This window comes from Danio rerio, chromosome 18 (genome assembly GCF_052040795.2).
Source record: "Danio rerio strain M-AB ecotype USA chromosome 18, GRCz13ab, whole genome shotgun sequence".
In the NCBI taxonomy this organism is placed as follows: Eukaryota; Metazoa; Chordata; class Actinopteri; order Cypriniformes; family Danionidae; genus Danio; species Danio rerio.
In genome coordinates this window covers 19362972-19388835 of record NC_141038.1, presented here as the reverse complement: position 1 = coordinate 19388835, position 25864 = coordinate 19362972, and the positions used below count along the sequence as shown (strand labels likewise).

The 25864-nt window shown below is 40.8% G+C and overlaps 1 protein-coding gene across 46 annotated transcripts in view; it reads right to left on the bottom strand.

The window, feature by feature from the left end:
• znf423 (zinc finger protein 423) overlaps positions 1 to 25864 on the bottom strand; it is a 266334-nt gene that overhangs the window by 112832 nt on the left and 127638 nt on the right. For all 46 annotated transcript variants that reach the window (XM_087292379.1, XM_087292392.1, XM_087292390.1 and 43 more), the window contains 1 exon segment: positions 699 to 4129. In XM_087292379.1, coding sequence (XP_087148505.1) covers positions 699 to 4055 — 3357 coding nt within the window. In that variant the 5' untranslated portion in view covers positions 4056 to 4129.

Here is a 25864-nt window from a genome sequence, read left to right as displayed (position 1 = left end):
GGTAATTCACATTACTTTTATCATTTTCCACACACTCACAAACACCCAACTTATCCTGCTGCAACGAGAGGGGAAAAGGCAGCGATTCTCCTATCTGTTACACTGAGTTGAGACAAAAGCACAGGTAAAGATTGAGCGTCCCTGGAAGTTCACTGTCAATATCTAGTGAAGCGAACAGGCTGTACAATAGCCCAGCAGGATGAGGCTGCTGAACCCTCTGGGGCCAGTAGTAATGTAGCCATGAATTCACACATCTCTCTTTGACTCAGAACACTTTGGGAACACAGGGAACTTATACACTAAAAATACTGCCAAAAAATGGTTGCTGGCAATGTCTCCCCTTTTCAAAAGAAATTGCATAAAATTCTTCTTTGAACTGCCAAAAGAAAAGAAATAATAGGAAAAGAGACGCACACAAAAAAGAAAAGGTAGAGAAAGAACACAAATTTGAGCACTAGAGGAAAACCTCAAATGACCCCCAAAATACCCGAAGTGAATACAAATCATTTTATAAAAGAACATTTCTGTCAAAAGGCCCTGTGCTTGTTGACAATGGCTGAGTAATCTTTGATCTTCTGGTTTTATATTGAACTATCACATACATTTAACTTTCCTTTCAGGAGAAAACCAACATGTAATTGAGATTAAGTTTAAATGTAAAGTATATTAGCTTATAAGAGTGAGGTCTTGACACTTACCTTTGGAACAGGAGAAGCGTCTGTAACTTTTTTAGCTCCACTGGTCTCAGGGCTCATCTCGGTATGGTCCACCTGAATGTGACTTTCCAGGTCTTCCAGGGTCTCAAATTTAACAGCACACTCTGAGCAGCGCAGTCCAGTGGTTCCCTTATCCCCAGCCTCTTGTGGGGTGACAACAACTGTTGGGGACTGGCCGTTTGTCCCTCGACTCATGCAGCCAGCACAAAGACCATAAGGCAGGCCATTGACATCTATCTTGACCAGCTCTTGCTTGTTCTTGAAGTCTTTGAGACAAAGGGCACATTTATAGAGTTTGTGGGCCTGCAGCTGGCCGTTTGGAGATGATGAGGCTGATCCTCCACCTCCACCACTACCCCCAGAGGATGAGAGCTTCTGCATGTGAAAGGTTCCATGTATCTTCAATTCGAGCGTTGAGGTGACAGTTTGCATGCAAACAACACAGCGGAAGCCTGTGAGAGAGTTCCTCAGGTCAGGGTGCATCTGGCAGTGCTCAATAAACTCTTCCTCGCTCTGCAGGGGCATCTTGCAGATACGGCAGGTGCCTGTGTCCAAGCTCTTGCTGTGGGTGACCTTGTGCTCAGTGAGAGTAAGAAGTGAAGGAAAGCGTTCGCCACAGATGGGACACATGTAGTGCTTTGCTGGGCCACGATGCGTCTGGGCATGTTCCCTCAAGCCATTCTCAGAAAAGAAGGTCCGTGAGCAAACATTGCACTTGTGGTTACCCTTGATAAAGTCAGCCTTCTTTTTTCTTGAGCCTGCATCATCCTCTCCAGGCCTGATATTGTGGTCCCGAAGGCGGTGATTTTGGAGAAGAGACTCCATTGTATAGGCTGCACCACATATGTCACAGGCATACATTGGCTCTGAGGCATCTAGCTCCTCTTCACCACCGCTGGCTTCATGGCTATTTGCTGTTTCTTGACTTCCTCCTTTTAGCAACATGTTCTGCAAATCTGCTTGCTCAGCAGCTGCAGTTGATCCTGCTGTGGAACGCTTAGAGCTTTGAGTAACACCATTGGGTGTTCCATTTTGGCTTCCTCCATTTCCATTGCCATTTCCTCCATCAAAAATGCAGTGCTTCTCTCTGAGATGCCTTTCCAAAAGAACAATAGCATGGAAGGCCTTCCCACAGAGCCGGCAGTTATACTTTTTACTGTGAGTAGTGATGTGACACTGGAGCTCTACTTCTGTGCCAAAAGTTTCCCCACAGAATATGCATTTGCGTGCTTTTCCAGGTGCCCCGGTACTAGCAGGATGGCCCAAATGACTGTGCTTCACGTGTAACTGTAGATCGCTTTCTTTACGGAAGTCCCAAGCACAGGCAGTACAGCGATACATTTTTTTCTCATTGCTGTGTTTTACAGCGAGGTGAACTTGTATTGACACCTTTGAATCAAAAACTTCCTGACACAGTGTGCAGTGGTACAGCACAAAAGTATGCATGTCTAGCAAGTGCTTTTGCAAATCGTCAACAGAAGAGAACTGTTTATCACAGCTCTCACAGACATACTGTGTGGAAGTGGTGGTGTAGTGAATGGTCAAGTGCTGAAGAAGTGCCTCTTGAGAATCAAAGTCCTCTTTGTTGCATTGTGGGCAAGACTGTCTCCTCAGCAGTAGTTCCAGGTGGGACTTGAGATGGGCTTGGAAGCCCTCAAAGCTGCTGAATCGGAGGTCACACTGATTGCAGGGGTAGTCTCCATTAGCAACGGCTGGGGTGCTGTCACCAGTTACCCTATGGCGCTTAGGGGAGGAAATTTCCACATCCGATGAGGCTGGACTCAAGTCTGCTACCTTGACTTTACGCTTATTGTTGGCAAGTGGGATGTTCTTGTGATTCTCCTTAATGTGTTTAGTAAGTTTGAGGAGAGAACCAAAAATCGGAGAATTGGTGCAGTAAGGGCAAGAATACACTTCCATGAATGACTGCGAGGGCTGCAAGACTGGAGATTCCATCTTGGTCACACCACCTACACTGCTGCAATGGGTCTGTTGTATGTGTTCTGTTAGTGAGGACTCTGTAAGGAAGCCCATAGAGCACTGGTTGCAGAAGAATGCATGGTTGCCCTCCAAAGTGGTGGATCCAGCAACAACACCACCAGATAAGCAGTGAGAAACACGGATGTGTTCTTGCAGGCTGTTAATGTCTGCAAACATATCAGGGCAGTAGTTGCAATGAAAGGCTGAAACATTACTGAACTGCAGAAGGGGAAAGTTTGAGGCAGAGTTCCCACTGGATCTGTGTGCTTTGCGCACATGCTCATTAAGGTTATAGAGAGTAGGCAGAGTTTCCAGACATAACTGGCAAGTGTGGCTCTGCTGAGGTTTGTCTGCATGGATAGTCTTCAGATGAATTTCGAGGACAGCCAAACTGTTGAAATCTCTCTTGGAGCAATACGGACAACTGTAAGTCACTTTGCCTGACCAGGTTCCATCATCATGGTCAGAAGAAGGTGCAAGCTTGCGTCTGCTCTGTCCAGGCTTGAGGGTTGAGTCTGGGGTTGATCCTCTCTCCAGGGAGGCACTGGAGTCAGGAGTAGCACTGCTCATTGATGCCACACTTCCCAAGACTGGATCAGGACTGGCACTGTGGTTGCTGGAGTCTGGCTGTCGGTGGCTGTCAAGATGGCAATAGACATCCTCTACAGATGGGAACTGCTCAGCGCACATGGGGCACTTGTGTTTTTTGTTGGCATGCGTTCTGTCAATATGGGTGAGTAGAGTGCCTTCATCGCTGAAGATTTCAGGGCAGTGGATGCATTGCAACTCTGCACGGTCTGAGAGCTGGGGATGCTGTGTCAGCACATGTTTTTCAAGTTCATCTGTCTGACTGAATGTTTCCTCACAGTAATCACACATGTATAGATCCTGATCCTGCTCAGTTACGTCACTGCTAGATCCATCACGCTTACCCTGATCTTTCTTTGCCAGGTGTTCCTTGTTCTTCCGATGGGCTTGCATGTGGCTCTGAAGAGAGGAGGTGGAAGAGAAGCCACGCTTGCAAATGCTGCACTTGAATGGTTTGCTGGAACTGTGTGTCTTGAGGTGGATCTTGAGATGATCACTGCGAGAAAACGCTGCCTCGCACTCCTGGCAACTGTACTTCTTGTCACCGGTGTGCAGCTTGACGTGACGATCACGGCTTCGCTTATGTTTGAACAAACGACTGCAGAAGGTGCATTTGAAGGGCAGTTTGTCACTGTGGATCTGCTCATGGCGCTTCAGGTAGCTGAGGCGACTGAAGGACTTGTCGCAAAACTGGCAGGGATAAGGCAGGCCAGAGCCCCCTTCTTCCTCCCCTGTGCCCATACCCATATCGCAGCAGCCATCCCCTAGCATCTGTGACGGCGATGCCACGTCTTTGCTAGAGGGAGAGGACGCCACCCAGGAGAGCCCCGGGTCATCATCACCATCTGCAATGCAAAACACAGACAGAATTAAAATGTTAAAGAGGCAGAGAAAATATCAAAATAGAAGCAAAGAACTAAAGACAGCAAACCCCAGAGGAGTAGAGAAATAAGGACAAAGATGTATTTTTTTTATCCTCTTATCCTCCCTCAGCAAACAAGCTCATGCCCATATCCCCCAGATTTGGATCTGCTTTATCATATTTTCATTATGGTCACCAGATTTAAAAGCTTCTCAACAGTGATTAGAGCCCATGCATAAAGGAAAGTCCTCTTACTGGACAATGCATACCAAGTCATAGCACTGGATTATTTATGTTTTTTCGCTGTTTGTGCAAACACACAGCCATCTAGATTAATGCAGGCATACATTATACAAAGATATACAAAGCGGGTTGCTCTTAATTCTGTCCTGCTTTGTGCAATCTGATGGGGCCTGACACAGTCCACACGTCATCTATTTAGCATCTCAACCAGCAGACTCCGAAGGAAAGCAAGGGAGAGAGCTCATGACTTATTGAGGAGGGATGCTGCGAGCACAAAGTCCCACTGCGGCTCAGACAAACACAGAATTTTCTATCAGCGCACTGTTTGTTTGCTTTATTTTCTCTAAGTTGTATGTTCACTCTTAATGCGTTGAAAAAGCCTCTGGTATAACAGAGTCCAAAAAAAAGTATGTTTAAAGAGGATAACGCCACACATCCCCTAAAATCTCCATCCATAATCACAGGGCGAATGTAACAAATGCCTCCTATGCTCAGTATTCTAATTAGAAATGAAAACCCCACTGAAACGGAGTCACAAGCTACAACATAATGCAGTGGGAAAAGGGAAAAAAAGAACAAAGAAAGTGCATCACCTCAGCGTGTATTGTATAAACTAATAACTTCAACTCCATATGGCAGTTGTAGGATTTTACTTCCGCCCACTACTCTCCCATTACACAAAGGTGAGCACAGCAGAATTTGTAGAAAATAAATTCAAGTGATGAATCGATCCACTTTAAAATGTAGGTGCTGTGCAGAACAAATAAATCTCCACGGGGGTTTGTGGGTAGAAATTTGTAAAACCATGAATTATGAATTTAGCTCTAAGCGAGAAATGAATTCAGAGCTGGAGTAAAGAAAAAGTTAAAAATAGAGATATCAGTAAAGGAGTAAAATATGCTAAGTGTGACGTTACTAAGAAAAGACTTGCATTAAAAAGAGACTGAGGAAACCTTTCAAAAGTAGAAGTCATTTTATAAAACGATCAGTACGTTCATTTTTAGATTCAGTTTTGTTATTTAAGTTTTAATAGAGTGCATCCAAATTTATTGATACGTTTAAATTATGCTCAAATTTCCCATTAAAAAGAAAAACATATATTACAAATTACATAAAATATTAATGATGCGGTCATATTTACTACTTTTAAGAGAAATGTGTTGTCTAAAAGGAAAATACTGATTTCTAAGCATCTAAGCATCTAATAATACAAGTACTGTACCCATGCATACCCTTCTCTGTACCCCTTAAATTTTTTTCAACCTCTTTCACTTTCTCAGATTACATTTAGCGTAAGACGGCCCAGCCCACCTCTCACACACCTTCTTCGCCTCTTCCCCTCCCTTCTTTCAAGTACAGTGCCCTCCCCCAGTTCTGTTCTCAAGCTTTTGTGTCCATGTCAGGATAAGAGCCATCCCAACACAACCTAAAACCCTCGCAACACAGGAGAGAAAGTGTTGCAATGGCCCCGATGAAAGAGCCCAGAAGAAAAGCCCATAAGGGACTTAACCGTGGTGAATTCTTTGGCTGCACAATGAGACCGTGGCCCCTGACAGGCCATTCTCTGATCCAGCCACTGTGGAGGTGAGAGGGGGCGGGTATGCTGGTGACAGTGGGGGTGCCGACTGACAGGTAGGCTGTCCTGCTGAGACACAGACATGTACCACAGTGCAAGAGATACAAAGAAACACTTGCTTAAGTTCAGAGCCAGAAAAAAGGAGGGGAAAAAGAGGCAGAGGAGAGGAAAAGAATGAAGCCCAAAAGAAAAAAAAACCTCCTGGCACATGTGGTCATTCTGGCGAATTATAAATCTATTAATGCTAATGCAATCCCTCTGACTGCGACAGAATGTGAGAAATCACTTTTGAGAAAGAGGGAGATTATAGTCATTAAATAGCTTTAATCCTCAGAAGTGTGGCTGTCGGAAAATGGAAGATCACATGGCTTTTAGGGGGCTTTTGTCATCTGTCCGCCGGGGGACTTGGCAAGAGCACTAAACAGGGTAAGAAATTTCAATGAAAAGTTAAATTAGAAAAGAAACAGAAAGAAAAAAAGTGAAGGGGGAGAGAGAGAAAGAGAGAGAGAGAGAGAAGAACTGGCGACTGGAATGGGCACAAAAAAATGGGGCTCATTCTACACTCCTGTTCTTTCCACATTTACAGGCTCAATCAAATTTCCTTTTCTTTTCAGATTCCTCTTTCTCGCCTTGACAGTTTGTTTCTCACTTGTGCCACATTCCATCCCCAAACTTTCTTTCATGTTGTGACTCATTACAGAATTAACAGTCTGCTCTGGTGGTTGCCCCTGGCACTGGCCTTCTCCTCGCCAGTCTGTCCCATGTGGAGGGGTGGAGCACAGGATGGATGGGTGTAGCGAGGGAGGGAAAAATGGGAAGACAGGACCAGCAGAAGGACACATTCTGATGTCCAGGGATGGGCTTGCCTCCCCGCCTCGAACAGGGCCTGGTAATTGGGAACATGATAACAGAAGCACATGGTGATGGCAGCAGCCACCCCAGCACCTAATCTGCAGATAATTCTGGTAGATTCAAGAGAAGACCCCCCCTATTCTATAAAGACCCCCACGCCTCCACTGGACTGGGCTGGGCTAAACCACATCGGCCAGTTAATGGGCTAGCCAAAGCGCTGACATGCCGTGGTGGAAGACGGTAATGAAGACATGCTCGGTCTGATGTCTGTCCTTTCTCCTCTTTATCAGACGCAAGAACAGATGGGGGGTGAACCAGATAGAGGAAAAGGAAAAAAAAGAGAACCCCTCCATCTCTACCAACACTAGAACTGTGGGTTTTGTGAATGTCCCTACCGACACAAGCCAAACGTCAGAGCCAAAAAAGGCTAGTGTGTTCATTAGCGCTTGGAGGCATATACAGCAGACCCACACTTATGACATACAGCACTGCTGTTCCCCTTCTGGAACAACGCACCATCCAAAAACAATACAGCCGTTCCACAATGATTAACACATTGAAATTTATACTACATGGGAGACGAGGTTAAATATGCCCACTTTGACAACAACCACACAAACATTAAACTGGTTTAACATTTATTCCAACATATTCTATTCGAACTTGACAAATGAAGGCAAACATTCTGGTTTTGGCCTGACTAATCTCATCATCATTCTACATTAGATGCCACTACTAACATGTTTTGCAACCACAACGTTTTTAAAGATTAAATTATATTTCCACAAACAAAATGTGTGCTATTGCTGGATAAGCATAACAATTTGCATAAAAGTTAAATTTCAGAACTACAACCAAGATGCTATCAAAGACTTTGACAGAAATGTTAGTACTGATCACAGTAGTCTTGTCACAATACTGGAATTTCTAACTTCAATATGATATCTTGACAGTTATCGATATTCAATACCATATTTGATACGGTTCAGAAAACCAATCCATGACACACCAGACCTGTAGGTCTATAGGCTATGCAGTGTGCAAACTTTATATACAGGGTTTGTCGTTAATAGCCTACCGCACTTATTGAACTGGAATAACTCTGAGGGAGATTATGTTAGCCTATATACAGTATATATTAACCCTATATATAGATTAACTTAAGAGATTAAAAAAAAAAAGTTTTTCAAAAAGGGACAACATGTATATCTCCAACACTTATTGGTGTTGCTGACATGGAGTAGTTACCAACCTCTCGAACTCTGCATGTCAGCCTTTCAAGCACTGCGTTAAATGATTAGTTTTAATGCATTTATTTAGCACTGCTCTGTAGCCATGCTTCCATATCAGCATGTTTGTGTCTTTGTTCATTTGTTCAAAAAACAAAAACCTTCTTAATCAAAACTGGTCACAGGGGTTCAGCATACCATCTTGCTACTAGATACTGAGGAGATGGGGCTGTGTACTGTAGTGCCCTCACGTGCAACACGTGTGTCAACTGTGGTCAGTGAGAAAGTAAACCAGTATTGGAAAAAAAAAAAAAAGATTGCATCATGTTAAATATTCGTTCACACTTTATTTTGATGGTCCGTTTGTTGAATTTAAGTTACATTGCATCTACATGCCAACTAATTCTCATTAGATTATAAGTAGTCTGTTAAGTTGAGGTTACTGTAAGTTATCATGTACAGTACTTGCAAATTTTCTTATAGTCAGTTAAATGTCTGTTGAAGAAGCATAATCAACAGATATTAAGCCGACAGTCTACTAATACTCAAATGGACCATCAAAATAGTGTTATCAAATATTCCAGTGTCAAAATATTGATATTTTCAAAAACACTAGACTGCAGATATCAAAATGCTGCTGCGGATAGCCTTAAGCTATGCTAATTAAAAAGGGAATGGAATTAGTAATGGAATGGAATGGACATTAGTATGAGTGGACGCCACATTTAATACAACAAATAAAATAAGACTTGTGTATAGCTTGTACAAGGTTGTAAAATAGAGTTAACTGTTCTCTTGATGAAACATTGAAATCATTTCTTTCCAAAAATCTACAAAAAAACTAAAAACTCTAAATATATTTAGACATATTTTTATTTAGCTACGAAAAAGATGTTCACTATGTTTCATTAAAAGTGAATTACACATTACAATATGACACAAAACATATTTACTGTGTATAAAATAATGTATTTATTTACAATTATTTTATGTGCCATTTATCAGCGTGCATACCACAACACTACTGCCGCTGATAGTTTACTGAATTTATATTTTAATTTGTTGACTTGTTTGTTGAAAAAAAGACAAACATATCCACAATTGATAAAAAAAAACACCCAGGTACAGTTTTAATTGGTAAATGTAGGTTTTTTTTACTGGTAGGATTAGAGATAAGATTAGAGTACAAGCAAAAAGAAATGGTAGAACTGTGGTCTAACTAGACCTGCATCTCATCACATCACCTAGTCACATTCCACTTCCTTGACCTCTCAACCCCTTCTCTACCCCTCTACCTTTGAGCCTGGACCCCTGCCCAAAACCTCCACCTTTCCCAGCAGCCCCCCTGCCCAGCTCACAGCCCCTTCCCCCTGGCCCACTGCCCACAGCCTGGGGCAGGAGAGACACACTGTAGGGGGCAGAAAAACAACTTCCACCCTGGGCTCCCACTGGGCAACCCAGCACGCCAGCCAGACAGGCCTGAAGCAAGAGCCAGGGGAAAACAACATCCACAAAAAACAGAGTATAGAACTATATGAGTTTTTTTTTTTTACTCATCTCTCGTTTCTTTTTCTGGGCTACTTGTGGAGACCACCCTCTTCACTATCTTCCTTCCTTCCTCTCTCCCCTAGGCAACAGGATGGTCATAAAACATAACAGAGGATAAAGCTATGTTGCTAAGAGTGTAAGAAAGAGTGGAGAAGTGTGGACAAGAGAGGAAAAAGAGAGATTGTGAAGGGAGGGGTCTGCGTGCAGGAACTGACCACATGGTCAGCAGTCCTCTGGGAGCATTGTCTCTGAGACCAAACACCTGTTTACCGATACTGAAATACACACACATTTATATACACACATACACAAGCAAACCGACTGCTGTGCCACCCCCACCCCCCACTCCCACATGCACTGGTTTGCCATGTTCCTTTGGGTTTCTATGCTGACACAGTCTTTGCCTCTGCCATACCCCATCGCTGCTCAAGGGAGACAGTCTGTCAGGGGCCTGCTCCTAGTGGACACACACGCACATACACACAAACTCATGTTTGCTGTCCCTAACCATCCCTGCTCCATCAAGCTGACACTCTCCAGTCTGTGCTCGCAGGACCCCTGGCATTGCTCTCAGTACCCTACAGGGGGCTCCAGGGACACAGTCTGTTAGGGGTCTTTTCCTAAAGGACACAAACACGCAAACACATGCCAAGGTGATGTCATCGTATAGCCAGTCTGTCAGGGACCATAATCCTGGAGGAAACCCATGTATTTACACTCATGTGTGCTCTTGCACGCACACACATATGTGTACTGCAGTGATGTCACAGGACGGACTGTCTGTCAGGGGCCGGAATCCTGGAGGACACACACTCTTGCTGCCCACGGCCCATATGGAGTTATTGGCGCCCATAAGCGTCCAAGCAGCCGGACACATTCCCAGGGCAGAAGGTGAGGGGCAGGGGGTTGGGAAGGCAAGGACAGCTGACAGCCTGCTCCCCATCTCCCCTCTGGCGACCCCCAGGTGAGGAAGAGAAATGGAACACGTTCTGGAGGCTGACCACTCACTCACCTCTAGAGACTACAGAGTGCTGTACAGATGGGTGCAGTGCTAACATGGCGACAAGAGGGACAGGAAATAGCGGTCAGAAGAAAGGGGAAACAAGGCAATAACTTATCAATAACTTAGGAGGGGTGGATATGCTAGCTTTGTTAGCTTTGATTGAAGATTAGCAATGAATAAATTGCATGGATGAATTGTTCTCCTTAAGACTAACAATATGTGCTAGAAAAATAAACATTGTAAATTTTGATTTCACACAGATTTTAATATTATTTTTGCTTTCTGTCGGCTTTTCAACAGATATGCGCATAAGTGACCAGGTAATGTCACACACACACACGCACATATATATATACACATATACACACACACACACTCACACATATATATATATATATATATTTATATTTATATATATATATATATATATATATATATATATATATATATATATATATATATATATATATATATATATATATGTATATATATATATATATATTTTTTTTTTTATTATTATTATTTTTTAATATATAAATGTTTTATACCATATTTTAAGTGGGTAAAAATTAAAAGTTAAGTAAGGCTTAATAGCAACAGTAAGGCAATTCTGAGGCATTGTTCAACATCTGCAACAGATGCTGTGGATTACTCTCTACTTTTAACTCTATTTATTATTTAGCTTTTATTCACAGGTACAAAAAAGTACTTCTTTTGTTTGTAAATTTTAGTTAACAGCATTTTGTTGGTTTGAACAAACTGAAGGTTGAAATTAAGGTAGTTCCAATCAGGTTTTTTTGCCCTCGAGTTCAAGTCATTTGATTTTGCGTATCTACCGATATTGAAACCCAACACAATACTTCTATAATACATAAAAAAAGAATAAAAAAAGAGCAAAGAAACAGATCCAAGATGTTCCTTATTTTTTATTTAATTCACCTTATTTCAACATTTAAAAACTCTGTTAACAAACAGAGCACTTCTGTGAGGCAGCTTGAACAATCTAGTAATAAATAACATAAATTCTTCAATTTTTGACTTTGGTGCAACAGTAAATATTAAAACAAAATATAAAAACAAATAGCACCTCAACTTAAAATACCCAGCAGGCAAACCCTAAGTTTACATATCTCACAGTTTGCTATGGCAATGTTGTCATCATCAACTTTATAATATCTGCAGACTGCAGACATGCTCGCGCTTTCTGCTTCAAGCTACTTCCAAGTTCTACGTTGCCAGCATTTAACGAATAGCATCTCTGCAACAAAGTGATGTCATGCTGTTTCTATGTGTAGTCAAGAAAGAGATCTAACTCTGTGTTGCCGCATAACTATAGATGTGCTAAAAATAATGAAAATATATACTATATATATATATATATATATATACTATATATATATATATATATATATATATATATATATATATATATATATATATATATATATATTTATAAATTCGAGTCCTGATTAGGAGTCTGATTCTGATTCCGATACGCAGTCTGCAACTGCATAACCGGGCCAGAATTCCAATCAAGTGATTGCACATTTTCGTGAAGGGGTGTGGGTTTCCCAATTCTCTTTAGCTTGAAGGCGTAGGGCAAAGGGGAAGGGGTAGATAGCCCTTTGAATTAAGATTTTTCAGGACCACACTCGGAACTAAGGGGTAGGAAAATTTCCCAGAATACACCAGCCACAACAGCAGAATAGTTGCACCCAGAAGTAAGGAGATTCACAAATGAGGATTTTTTTTGTCATTTTTATGAATTTTTACAAGAAACAAGCATATGTTTTAATACATTCATAACCGCGTTTATGTTTTACCGTCATGCTTTGAAAAAAACATATTTTCACAATCTATTATGCAAAATCATAACTCCTATATAGCAGTCTCACAACATTCTGTCACTCGATGACACTCGAAAACCCTGTCAGAAAAGTCTTGTGGCTGGGAATGAGCTTTTTACAGTGTCTGCTATAATGTTGATGTTGTTTTCGGTGTGTTTACATAGATGAATATGGCCACTGTGTAAATGCACAGTACAGTTACAATCTTATTGACACGCTAGATCGTTATGATGAAATAATATATGCCTTCACTGATTTCCTGAAGATAAATACCAAAAAATAACACAACTGGAATAACTATAGCAGTCGCGGTCGTCTGATCTCATATGAAGCAAGAAATCGTGATGACATATAATGACGTGTGCTGTAGTGCTGTCCCAATTCTTAGGGGTGAAATTTGAAGCCCTTCCCCTTCACACTCAGTTTAAGGGCCAAGGGGAAGGGGTAGGGGTACAAAAAATAAAATTGGGATTGGGCCTAAAGCTTAAATTGTACTTAACTCAGAAGATCCCTGTAAACACTAACCAGACACAGATGAAATGACTTCTGAACAGACCCTTTCTACAGAAGATAAAGTTGCTGTAAACCCAATTAAAAGCCTTCAGCCATTAATAATGTTTAGATGCGGAAAAACCAATAGTGTTTTAAGAGGATGATTTACACGCTAAGCATTTTTAGGGGCGCAGAGGTGAAACATAAGTACTCTGTGTGTGTCTGATGAGAGAGGGAAGGTGAGATGAAGGAGAGATAAAGACTGAGGGAGAGGTTGCGTGACGACAGGGGCACTGGCAGTGGTTAAGCTCCGTTTGACTCTTGTGTTGCTCAGTCTGCGCGAGCGGCGGGGGCCCGCACTGTTAAACAGCTGCAGATTAATTACATGTGAAGTGTACCAAAACAAGCCTCTTCACAACTCCAGCTTCAGAGATGAGACGTTTGGCTTCTGCCGCTTTCTATTCTCTCTTTTGCTGTTTTGCTTCAAAGTTGGGCTCCCTTTGCTGTACTTGTTACATTCGGGTGAACATAAACCATTATGATGTCAGAGAAAAAAGTTTGTTCTGTCTGATTCTCAAGGGTTCTCCCAGTGCCAAAGTGACTACTTTATACATATAGTATCAATTTGAAAAAATGAGTAAGGAAAGTTTTTTTTATATGTGACTAATAATCAGTGTTGCTTTCTCAGTTAAAACAATAGTTTTATATAATATTAACCAATATAAATAAATAACTAATATAAATTAATAATAAATTAATATAAACATGTCTGAAAACATCATTGTTTTGTTAAAAAAATATATGTTATATTGAATACTCCATAATTGCCAGGATCACATATATATGCTAAAATAAAAACAATTTTAAAACTAAAAATTGTGAAATTCTACTGAAATAAAAATTTATTTTTTTATGTCAATAAATGTTATAACTTCAGTCTTTAGTAGCAACTTACTACTTTAAAGTATCACTTTATAGCATATATAGTTGAAGTCAGAATTATTAAACCCCCTGAATTATTAGCCCCGTTTATTTTTCCCTCAAATTCTGTTTGATGGAGAGAAGATTTCTTCAACACATTTCTAAACATAACAGTTTTAATAACTCATTTCTAATAACTGATTTATTTTATCTTTGTCATGATGACAGTAAATAATATTTTACTAGATGTTTTTCAAGATTTTTTTCTTCTATACAGCTTAAAGTAACATTAAAAGGCTTAACTAGGTTAATTAGGCAAGTTAGGGTAATTAGGCAATTTATTGTATGAAGATGGTTTGTTCTGTAAACTATCAAAAATATATAGCTTAAAGGAGCTAATAATTGAACTTTTATTCTAGCCGAAATAAAACAAATAAGAATTTCTCCAGAAGAAAAAATATTATCAGACATGCTGTAAAAATTTCCTTGCTCAATTAAACATCATTTGGGAAATAATTAAAAAAGAAAAAAAATTCAAAGGGGGGCTAATAATTAAATCTTGCTGGATAAGTTGGCGGTTTATTCTGCTGTGGCGACCCCAGATTAATAAAGGGACTAAGCCGACAAGAAAATGAATGAATGAATGTATTAATTTTATCATTTAGACAACAAAAACAAAACCCATGTGAGTCAAATAAAAAAGTACCCCCGAAAAACACTTTGAAGACCTCGCTCATTTGATGTCTCTCTCAACCGCTCTTGTTGTCTTCCGTCTGGTAGTGGTGTATGTCACAAGTTTCACTGGTAGAGTGAGTGCAGTCAGGTTCCCACTGTGTTCCGAGTCAATGGGAAGCAGCTGCCTGCCTAGCCATGCAGGAAAGAGCTGCTAAACAAGCACTTTGTTCACTTCTAGTGTCCCCCACACACAAACATCTACCTCGAATAACCTGGAACATGACCGTCCGTCACTGAGATCATGTGCATTTGTGTGCTCAGTGTGTGAGAGCGAGAGAGCATGTGCAGAACAGATGGGAGAGGAGAGAGAGAAAGAGAAGGTGAATGTGTTTAAATGTGTCCCTGATCGTTTCCCCATCACTTACTGTACCCGTCTGTCTATGTCTTTCTCTCTATGATCTGTGCTCGGAGGCAGACGGGCCTCTAAGCGGATCACACTCCACATTCAGCCTCTTGCCTCTCTTTGATCAAACTGATGCCGAAAAAGGTTTAGGTTAAAGCTCACCTGCTCCCCATGTGCCCCTTTAACCTCACTATATCATCATAACATACACACTATAAGCAGTGTTGGGCAAGCTATTTGGAAAATGTAATGAGATAAGCTATTAGCTATTCTACTTAAAACGTAGGTTAACTACACAAAAAGCTACCCCATGGGAAATGTAGCAAACTAAACTAAATGCTACATGGCAAAAGTAGCTTAGCTACATCTAAGCACTTTTTTTTCTTTTTTAAATTTAAGCAACTTTAATTCAAGTCAGTTCTGTCTTAGTGATGAATAAAACTGCTAATGAAGCATATGCCGCATAAATAAACAAACTTTACTAGACAGCAAAAAAAAAAAAAAAAAAAAAAAATCAAGAAATCCTGTGTTGCACATTTAAAATACTATAGTAATGTCTAGTAAAGAAAAATATATATTTACAACTCTGTTAATAAATTCTGATACATAATATAGTATTATTAGTAACTTATTCATTCATTCATTTTCTTGTCGGCTTAGTCCCTTTATTAATCCAGCGTCGCCACAGCGGAATAAACCGCCAACTTATCCAGCAAGTTTTTACGCAGTGGATGCCCTTCCAGCCGCAACCCATCTCTGGGAAACATTATTAGTAACTATCGAGAACTAATAATAATGAACATAGTATAATTAGGCTTTTACTACAGTAAAAAAGAAAAGGAAAAATATAAAATTAAAAACTGTTGAAAACTCGAAATTTAGTGCAATTTAGTGTTATATATACTGCATACATATACATATATATATATATATATATATATATATATATATATATATATATATATATATATATATAGTTGTATAACTAAAGTATAACTATAGTTGTTTTATTGCAACTATAAAAGTATCACAGCAAATTTATTTATTTTGTTAAATATAGTAGTTCAAAAACACTGTTTACATACTATATTTGGATTAAACTACTATTTTTGTTATTTTTCTTTCTCATGTAAGTGCTCTTGGGTGCATGTGCAGAGCAAACAGTGAATAAAATTAAAACCAATTCAACTCTAACAAGAGCACAGCATCAGAATTAACTTTCAGACATGTATTTCAAGGTATGGTCCTGCTTCAGAAATAATTCCCATACAGTCATCTTTCCATCAAGCAAGTTTCTTGTGTCAGCTCAATGATTGATTGGCGACTTCACCAACCGGAGCAAGAGGTGGCAGTAACTAACCAAAAAGTTTGTTTTTGACCACGCTAAAACACGAAGAAGAAGAATTCGTCATTCTCGCTAATATGAATTTACTAATTGGCAAGACACCGGCTTCACAGCTCTGTGAATGGCATGTGACATCACTTAATGATCTACGATTGGTATATATATGTATATATATATATATATATATATATATATATATATATATATATATATATATATATATATATAATCCTTTATTTATTTATTTTTATTATAGCATAGATTATTTAAAAATGAAATATAAAAATGTAACTTAGTCCTGCAATAAAAATAAAAAGTAATGCTAAAAAGCATTTTACGTTCAATGTATATGATTTTATGCAATAATTAAATGAAAAGTTTTTTTAATGTGTGTTGATTTCAAATGTTCATTAGATCAAAACTCTTAGGTGTGATATGTTTTCATGAATGTAGAAAGCACTATGTGCCACTAAATCATTAATCTTAAAAACTATGTTCTAGTGAGCACACGTAGGACAACTTGTTGTCAATAATAAATAAATAAATAAACAAACATGCATGTTACTGTGTGTGTGTGTTATATAAAGAGGTTCTACCGTCTACCGTGTCTGTCTCTGACCATCCCTCTTTTCCCTGAACTCAATCAGCCAAACCTCATTGTTAAAAATAGTCAATGTGCCCGAAGGGCTCCTGCACTACAGGAGGAGGCTAATGGAGTATGCTTCATGCTAACTACAGTATGAGCACACTCTGCAATACACACCAGCAAATGTCCCATTACTTACGCTAAAGGTGCCTGAACAATTAGTTGTTAGCACATGGCCCAATTTCAGTGTAAATGGGTGTGACAGTATTAGCCATAACTCTTAGCATAACATATAACCATCTCCAGGGCATTACAGAGTAAGCACCTGATTTTTGATGAGTGTTTAATCCACCTCAAGACCTCACACAAGTGTTCCCAGCTGACGAGTTGATGTTACAGTAATCTACTTACACCTGTACAGACCTGTAGTGCAGCAGATGACCACTGGAGCAGTGCAGGCACTAAAGAGCAGTGGCTAAATCAGTTTTTTTTTTTATTCATAGGCCAAAAGAAAGAGACGGGATCGCAGGCTGCAAAGTAATCTGTGAACCCAAGGGCCATTAGATTTATATGTTACAGGTATAGGTGCTGTGACACCGACTGTGTGATGAGCTAGCCAGAATGAGAATTTGTGTAGAGCTGGACTTCTTTAATTGTGGTCCTAGAATATTGCACTAATCAGCTGAATCAGGTTTACTTGATAAGGCAGACACACAAAATGTGTAGTGTTGAAGGTAATCTAGCACCAGTGTTGGGAAACACTGGTGTGGATGTGTGTATCGCCCCCTACAGTCAGGTGAGGGGAGAACAATACTGCTATTGCATTTTATCCAAAAATAAATTTAAAGTACTTTTATTTTACATCAAAACAAAAACTCAGAAAAGTCTGATCTCTTTAACTTTCAATTCATTAAAGAATGTTGAAAAAATTGTCATGCTTTCCATAAATACATTAAGCAGACAAAACATTACTTTAAAAATGTTTTGCAGTAAAAAAAATACAGACTTTCAAAAGCATTTCAAACTCTTCCTGATCCCAAACTTACAGGAATGCAGTGAGTTTATTCAGTTATGCTGATTTCACAAATGATTTATTAAAAGAACTTGTATGAGTGTGGCTGTAATAAAAGGAATGTTTGTTTCTAACTGCAACAATGCAATACTACAGTACGCCATCTACAGCATTTATCTTATCCCACTGAATTCAGCCAGCAATCTCACAAGATCAGCAAATGTTTAATATTGCACATCGATATCGAAGCTATATAAGGACCGGGGAGCTGAGAGTGGGGGTGGGGGTTAAGGCTGGGCCCTCATGAGGCTACAGGGCCCAGGGGACCCTCCACTCAGGCAGAGAGAGAGGCGGGTACCTCCTGCCCACGCTGCCACACTGGGAGCAACTGGCATCTCAAGGGACTTCCAGAACTGAGAGGAACACCTGGACCTGCCATTAGTCACACAGACTGGGAGAGCAGACAGACGGTGAGCTGGAGATCCAGGGAGAAAGACATCACATACACACAAGCATATAGAAACACATACAGCAACTACACACACACAAACACATGCTTTGACATTAATGCACAAACAGTTGAGTAAACAGGAACTAGCACACACAGAACTGTGCATATAACATTAACACGCAAACAGCAGAAAAAAAATAAAACTAAACTGACAGACGCGTGCACACCCACATGAGTTAATGAAAAGGTGTCATGAATATTAAGAGGTATAAAATACAGGGCAAAAGCACTATAAAAAAACACGTTCATGTGCACAGATACACACACACACACACACACACACACACACACACACACACACACGCACGCACACACACACACACACACACTGTGAGGCAGGGTGAAGGAGACACCTGGACGGCAATGTGGTGAATAAGGACAGGATAATTACTGTGGTATTAAATGGTGCACTCCCCAGGGTGACACCAGAGCACCCAGCCGGGGTTCAAGGACGCAGAGAGAGCTGCACCTCAGCACTGTCATTACAGCAGCACGAACGGTCTCTCTCTGCCTGTCTGCTGCTCAACCGCTCGCTCTCTGTCGCTCTCACACACTCCAGTACGAGACACGTATAAACACAAACAGCTGCACCTCAGCACTGTCATTACTGCAGCACGCACTGTCTCTGACTGTCTCTCTCAAGCTTCTCTCACACACAATCACTTTCAACACAGAGAAACTCAAACAGCTGCCCTTAAAGAGACAGTGTAGATAAAAAAAGAACATTCTGTTACATATAAGCCACTCTCATTTCTTTACAAAGCCCTGAAGAAAAACAGATCAGTCCCTAGAATATCTTCTAAGTCAATTTTAGTGGTTTGTTCACTCCAAAATGTATGCTTTTTTTTTTTTACTATTTACTCACCTTGAATGATTTAAGTCATTCTAAACCAATAAACACTTGTTCGTAGTTGGAAAATTAAGATATTTTAAATGCAATTTTAGAGGTTACTGTCCTTCCATTAAAAATCTCAATATGCTCCAGATATAAGAGCTCCTTTCACAATGTTTTATAATTTTTGTACACAACATCCATTCTCGAATTACATCTGATGTACAAAAAGAGAAGCTTGAACACCTAAGCTAACTTAAAAAAGACACTAGGGTAGGGAAATAATGACAGAAGTGTAGTTATAGACTGAATTATTCCATTAACCGCTGCCATTTAGCAACATTTAATCAGAAAAGAAGACAGAGAGAAACATCCATCAAAAGACTAGAAAAATCACACACACAAAATCTTTCCAGAAGCAAACAGCAAAGTCACAACGGACCGCCTGTCTGGGATCTGTTAACAAAAGCTGATTGCTGGACCATACCCACACACGCTCTGATAGCTCCTATCAGATTTGAGCGTTCTTAGAAACTCACACCAACCGTTTAACGTTGCCGGAGCGCTATGTGGCGTGGCAATTAGCCCAAAAGAATAGCCAAGCCGAACAGCAAATCAACCCAGCATTATGCTAACAATGCCATTACTTTACAAACAAACACAACCCCGACTTCCACGCACGCGGGAGGCTATGGATCAACGCCCGGCGGGACGCACGCTAAACAACGGACAATGCACGACCGCCAACAGGTGAGGGCCGCTTATTCACTTTGGACTGTTTTCATCAGTGGATTATTATTTTTGTTAAACCTATGCACTCCCCGAGACTCTCTCCTACACACACACACACACAACAGCGAGAACATGCATTAAACTAAAACACATATCGCCTGCATCTTGTTTCTTTCCTGTTCAAACACAAAAAAGGATGACAGGACGAACCAAAGAGTGGTTGGCCATTAGCTTTTGAGCTCATTTCACTTTTAACACAGTGATGGAGGGGGCTAAAAAAAGCACAATGCCTTTAATCAAGGTCATGAGGACCAGGAAAACACAAAATAAGCTAGCAAACAGGAAGAAAAAAAACTGTATCAAGTTCAATGTGGTTGTCAACAAAAAGGACCCAACTTTAAAACAAAATGGAGGGTGGGGAGAGAGAAAATTCTCTTTGTGTATTAAAGAGCGCAAACTGTCTCCATCAAAGGGGGCTCAGCCGGGGGAAAAGGAGCGGCAGAGAAAAGAAAGAGAGGACGAGACAAAGGTACAGCGAGTGGGAAAAAAATCTGCCCAACATTAAACAGATCAAAGGCTGCAGTCGGGAGAAAGGAAAGCCAGGGGGTCCAGTAATTACGGCCTACATCCGCTAAAGCGTGGGGAGAGGGAAAGAGAGGATGGAGGCAATGTGAAAACTTCTCCAATCCATTGGCTCCTGGGGTTGCCTTTGCGCTAGTCCTTCACACACACACTCTAACCCCTACCATGACGCACAAACGCTGCCAGATCCTGTCCTGGCCCTCCCCCTCTGCCGGCAAGACCCAGGTCCATGTGGGGAGCCCCCCTGCTGGCCTATGGGGGGGATGGCTGTCCACTGTGCCTGGACGACTTGAAAAAAGAAAAACAACTTTTTGTTGGGAACTTCTGGCATCGCCCCAGGGGCTGTTCCCTGGGAAGGAGAAGCAAGATGACCCCCAGAAAGACATGCATTCAAACATATAATGTGTATGGCTATTCACACATATTTAAAATACATGAAACGCACATGCAAACATGAATACAAATGCTTCCACATATATGAATATAAAAGCCAGCTCATACACACACAATGAGGCACACAATGTGGTAGAGGGCAGCGTGACGGGTGCAGTAGATCAATGGCGACCACTAGCTGCTTGGACTCCATGGCAGAAAAAAGGATTGCAGTGGGACTAACAGTAAAAGTGAAGCCCCATCCTGACATCAAATGCGGCCCCGCCACCACTTTTTAATAATGCGGAGAACAGAAACATTAAAATGGCTTCAACAATGATCTGGCTTTCATGTTCGCCCTCCCTCTTTCTACCTACCCGATCCTATGGAAGAACTTTAGGGATGTGTGTTGCCTTCATCAGTGTGGCACACTAGCAAGCTCTCCCTCTAGATAGGTGTAAGCGCAATCATTACAATCACTTATATTTGTTGTTGTGATGAGGAGATGAGTCGTTGGAGTGCTGCGAGAATGGGCCATGTAAGGTGTCTGGGTATTAGTCCAAATATAATTCAGAAATACTTCAGTGCCACACACACACAAAAAAAAGAAAACAAGGTCAAACATCAAAAGTGTGTTCATGAAGTAATGGTGTCAAAACAACTAATACATACATATACACACATATTTACATATGCTACCAGACAAATGTCCTGTTGCCTATCCAAGTTTTAGGAAGAACAAATAATAACTTGACTTCTAGTTAAACATTTGGTAAGAGAAGTGGCTTTTATGAAAGGCAAAGGCCTCTAAATTATGCTTAACCAAAATAAAATAAGATCATGACTTGCTTTTTAATTATGTAATCAGGACGGTAAGGTCTGACTTTGCTTGGACAAAAGTCTTGCATAGTCTTACAAGCCATACGTCTCTGCAATGACTTAAATGACTTTTAATAAAGTCATCTGGAATGGCAAAGAAACCGTTCTTGCAGGACTCACAGAGTTTATCAGGATTCTTTGGATTCAACTTCAGTGCCTCCTCCATCTTACCCCAGACTTGCTCAAAAATGTTCATTTCTGGAGACTGCGCTGGCCAATCCTGGAGCACTTTGACCTTCTTTGCTTTCAGGAACTTTAATGTGGAGACTGAAGTATGAGAAGAAGTGCTATCCTGCTGAAGAATTTGCCCTCTACTGTGGTTTGTAATGTAATGGGCAGCACAAATGTCTTGATACCTCAGACTGTTGATGTTGCCATCCACTCTACAGATCTCTCACATGCCCCTATACTGAATGTAAGCCCAAATCATGATTTTTCCTTCACCAAACTTGACTGATTTTTTTGAGAATCTTGGGCCCATTCGGGTTCCAATAGGTCTTCTGTAATTCTTGTGATGATTGGGATTCAGTTCAACAGTTGATTCATCAGAAAAATCTACCTTTTGCCTCTATTCTAAATGATCAACTAGAAGTCATGTTATTATTTGTTGCTCTTACAACTGGGATTCTACAACAAGACATTTGTCAGGTAGTGTACATTAAATATAGGGTGGAGTCAGTGAAAAATGTTAGGATATAAAATAAATTTTTGTCATCCCTAGTTACAACTTAAGGCTTTGGATTGGTTTAAAAGCATGAGCAATAATAATCAGTTAAGGAACTATTCACTTGTACATATTCTAACAGACTTACTTTAGAAGAACAAGACAAAAATATGCAAGAGGTTTTCTGTGTGGATTTAAAGTATTAGAAGTCAAATACAGTACGACTGTAAAAGAGAAAAGACATATAGGTCTATAATCAAATCTAATGTCTCACATGATCCATATCTTACCTTTCTCTTATTCCCTTATCTTATTCTTCCCAGCATAAAAGCAGAAATGCACCGCCAACATGGAAGGGAGTATTTTCTGCCGCACAAGCTCACACACATGCCCCAAAATTAAATTAATATGGAAAAAAAATTAAATTAAATCAAACCCCCAAGTGTTTTATTACTTACTTGTGTTTCCAGCCATTAAGAGACTGCATTACTAAAATATGAATAATTAAGGACATATGGGTATTATTACGTCGGAGGGAAAAAACAATCTCTCATGCCTTATTTCATTTGGAAGAAATGTTGTTATCTCTGGAAAGTGTCTGACAGGGCCTCTGATGGGTCTGAGGTGTGAAATGACTTGCATTGAAAGAGAAATACACAGGGTCAGTCTATATCAGGCAACAAGTCTCGCCATCACACCATCATCCTCGCTAACGTTTCTTCACTTCATGACTGCTGCTGTGGAGTTCATTTCCAGCTCTCCAAAGTGAAATTTCACATTTAAGATTTTTCATTGATTGCGGATTGCGGCCAAAAATTAGATTTAAGACTTGGCACTGACATTCGGTGCAAACAGTGGAGCAACTTCGTGTCTATGCAGAACTGGATCGCTATAGACTTCTGCCAAGCCTCTCTGACATGCACATATCACATGTTTGGGACTCTGGTGGAATGACTCTGCCTCGTCTACATCAAAAAGTTTATCTGTTCTGATCCAAACCGGTGATGGAAACTCTCCATTGAAACCTAATCACAACAAAATCACCACTGATTCCTCAGCAATCCCTAAGACACTGAGCTTGGTCTCTGCTCTGGGGGTTTTTGTTGCTGATTTGGACAGTAGATCTGTTTTGTCTTTAGTCTGGTTGCTCTTTTAAAGGGACAGTCATATGAACAAAAAAAAAGGCTCATAAAAAAATCATATGGGGAAAATGTAAGATACTTTAAACTGGGTTACTTTAAGTCATATTATTTGTTGGGTTAATGTTCAAAATGCCAAACATGATATATACACACGTTTATAAAAAAAAAAACGGCCACGTACCAACCCCACTCATCTCATCTCCCCTCAACTTATCCAGCATTCCTGTTGATTATTAGTCGTCTCCGATCCGTACCAACCCGTTATCAGCCCTTCTCCAGTCACCCCAATTACCCCATAGCTGTTGGAGTCTCTTGTCACTCCCTCTACTTCAAACCCCACTTCACTTTATCTAGGTGTTTGCAGGCCGCACTCTTTGGCAGCAGACCGGGGGGTAACCAGTCTCTCCGTTTGCCTCTCTTTCTCCCCGTCTCCCCACCCAGCAGTGGTGGCGGCAACAGCAGCCCTGGCCTGCCCTGGGAACAGAGCGTGGAAACAGGCTTGCATTGCTGTGCTGTGTCCTGGGGGAGTTCATTACTTGAGCAGGGCGCTCCCACCAGCCAGCCAGAGAGCAGGGCAGCCACGGCCCTACTGCGCTCCACTGGAGCTGCTCTCATTAAATGGAGGAAAAAAGAAAGAAAGAAAGAAAAGAATGAAAGAGAATGGAAGAAATAAAGAAGGGAGAAGCGGTGATGGCGAGGCACAATGGCTAATAACATGACAAGTTTTGTTTTTTCACTATCAGTTGTGCGAGTTGAATTTATTGTCTTTTCCAAATGTGGAGTCTGCAACGCCACCCACCCCCAGGTCTAGTTACTTATTCAGTAGTGAATTTCCAATCCTCCCCAGAAATGAGAAACAGGTTTAAATATTTTACAAAGGCAGGGTGGATAGCAAAGGATCTGAGCTCAGAGGAACAGCAGAAGGATTCTCCAGATCTTTAACCCCAATAGAGACCCATCTCCTTTGAACACTGAACCCCATCACAAACTTCCCTTCCTCTGTTTCTCATGGGAATCTCCACTGTCACTAGCTTCGACATAACAATGCACACCTACCGCACTAATTCAGCTGAAAAAACAATGAATATGCCCTCCCTTTTCTGATATTAAGCTCTAAACCTAGACCTGTCCTGTTCTTTTTTCCCACTATCCATCCATCTCTCACTCCCTCGCGGTCTTGGAGGCCCCCCCATGCGACCCTGCCAAGATGCGAAGGATTCCAATCAGGCACTTAGCTGGATGGCTATTTCCAGGGACAAAGGACATGGAGAGGAGCAGGACTGAAGGGGAGGGGGAAAATAAGGGGGAACAAAGACTGCTCTCGGCACCCAGGGGAGCAACCAGCCACTGACGTCACCGTGTATGAGTGCGTGTATGTGCAAGAGAGATAGAGGGAGGGCGTAATGGGTGTTTGAGAGCCTGCCGGAGGCTGGCAGAGGTCCCCGAGGGGGGTTGTCCTCATGGGAAGATTGGAAAAGAGGTTCTCTATCATTTGCGGACACACTCACTGAGTGAGGGTCGTGTGCAAAACATCAGCTATATCAAATATAATTATAGAAATGAGAATATCTGATGTGTGTTTTATTTATAAGAATTGTGAAACTTGCACACCGCAAGTCATAGGAGATGAGGCAGTTTTGCTGCTACAATATAGTCACTGGCTTCCACATCATAAAGTTGGGACTATGCAAATATATTGTTGAGTTTGGATCCAAACCCTAGCAGGTTGCTTACTTTGTGAATTATTGGTGAATAACTAGGTCTTTTTACAGAGCATTAGTGTAAAAAATAAGATTAAAGAATGAGAGAAATCTGAAACCCTATACTGGTTACCTTATCATTGAAATGTGATAATAATGAATGTTTAGAAGAGGAAGTGTACTGGCAATGTACTAGCATCAAACTCATCAAATCAGAATCGATTGTGCTTCACTTTAGGAATCTTCTTTTTTTGTGAGTGTCTGCATACGTGGACCTTTCCAAATCTATCACCTATGAGGCTCTATTTCAGTTTGAATGCTACTTTATAGTGCAGCTCTTTATGTACAAATCAATTCACTGTTTTAGGAACAGACTGTATAGACACTTGTATGCACTTCAATTTCAAAAATAACAAAACATGACAAACAGAAAAGCACTTATGGGGCGTGTACACGTCCATTTCTACTGGCGTGCACATGTCTGAGTGCTGAATCAGTGAGTGTGTGTGTCAGTAAGGGTGAGTATGTGAGCGTGTACGCTGGCGGCCGTGGTTAACGGACTCTGGTCTGTC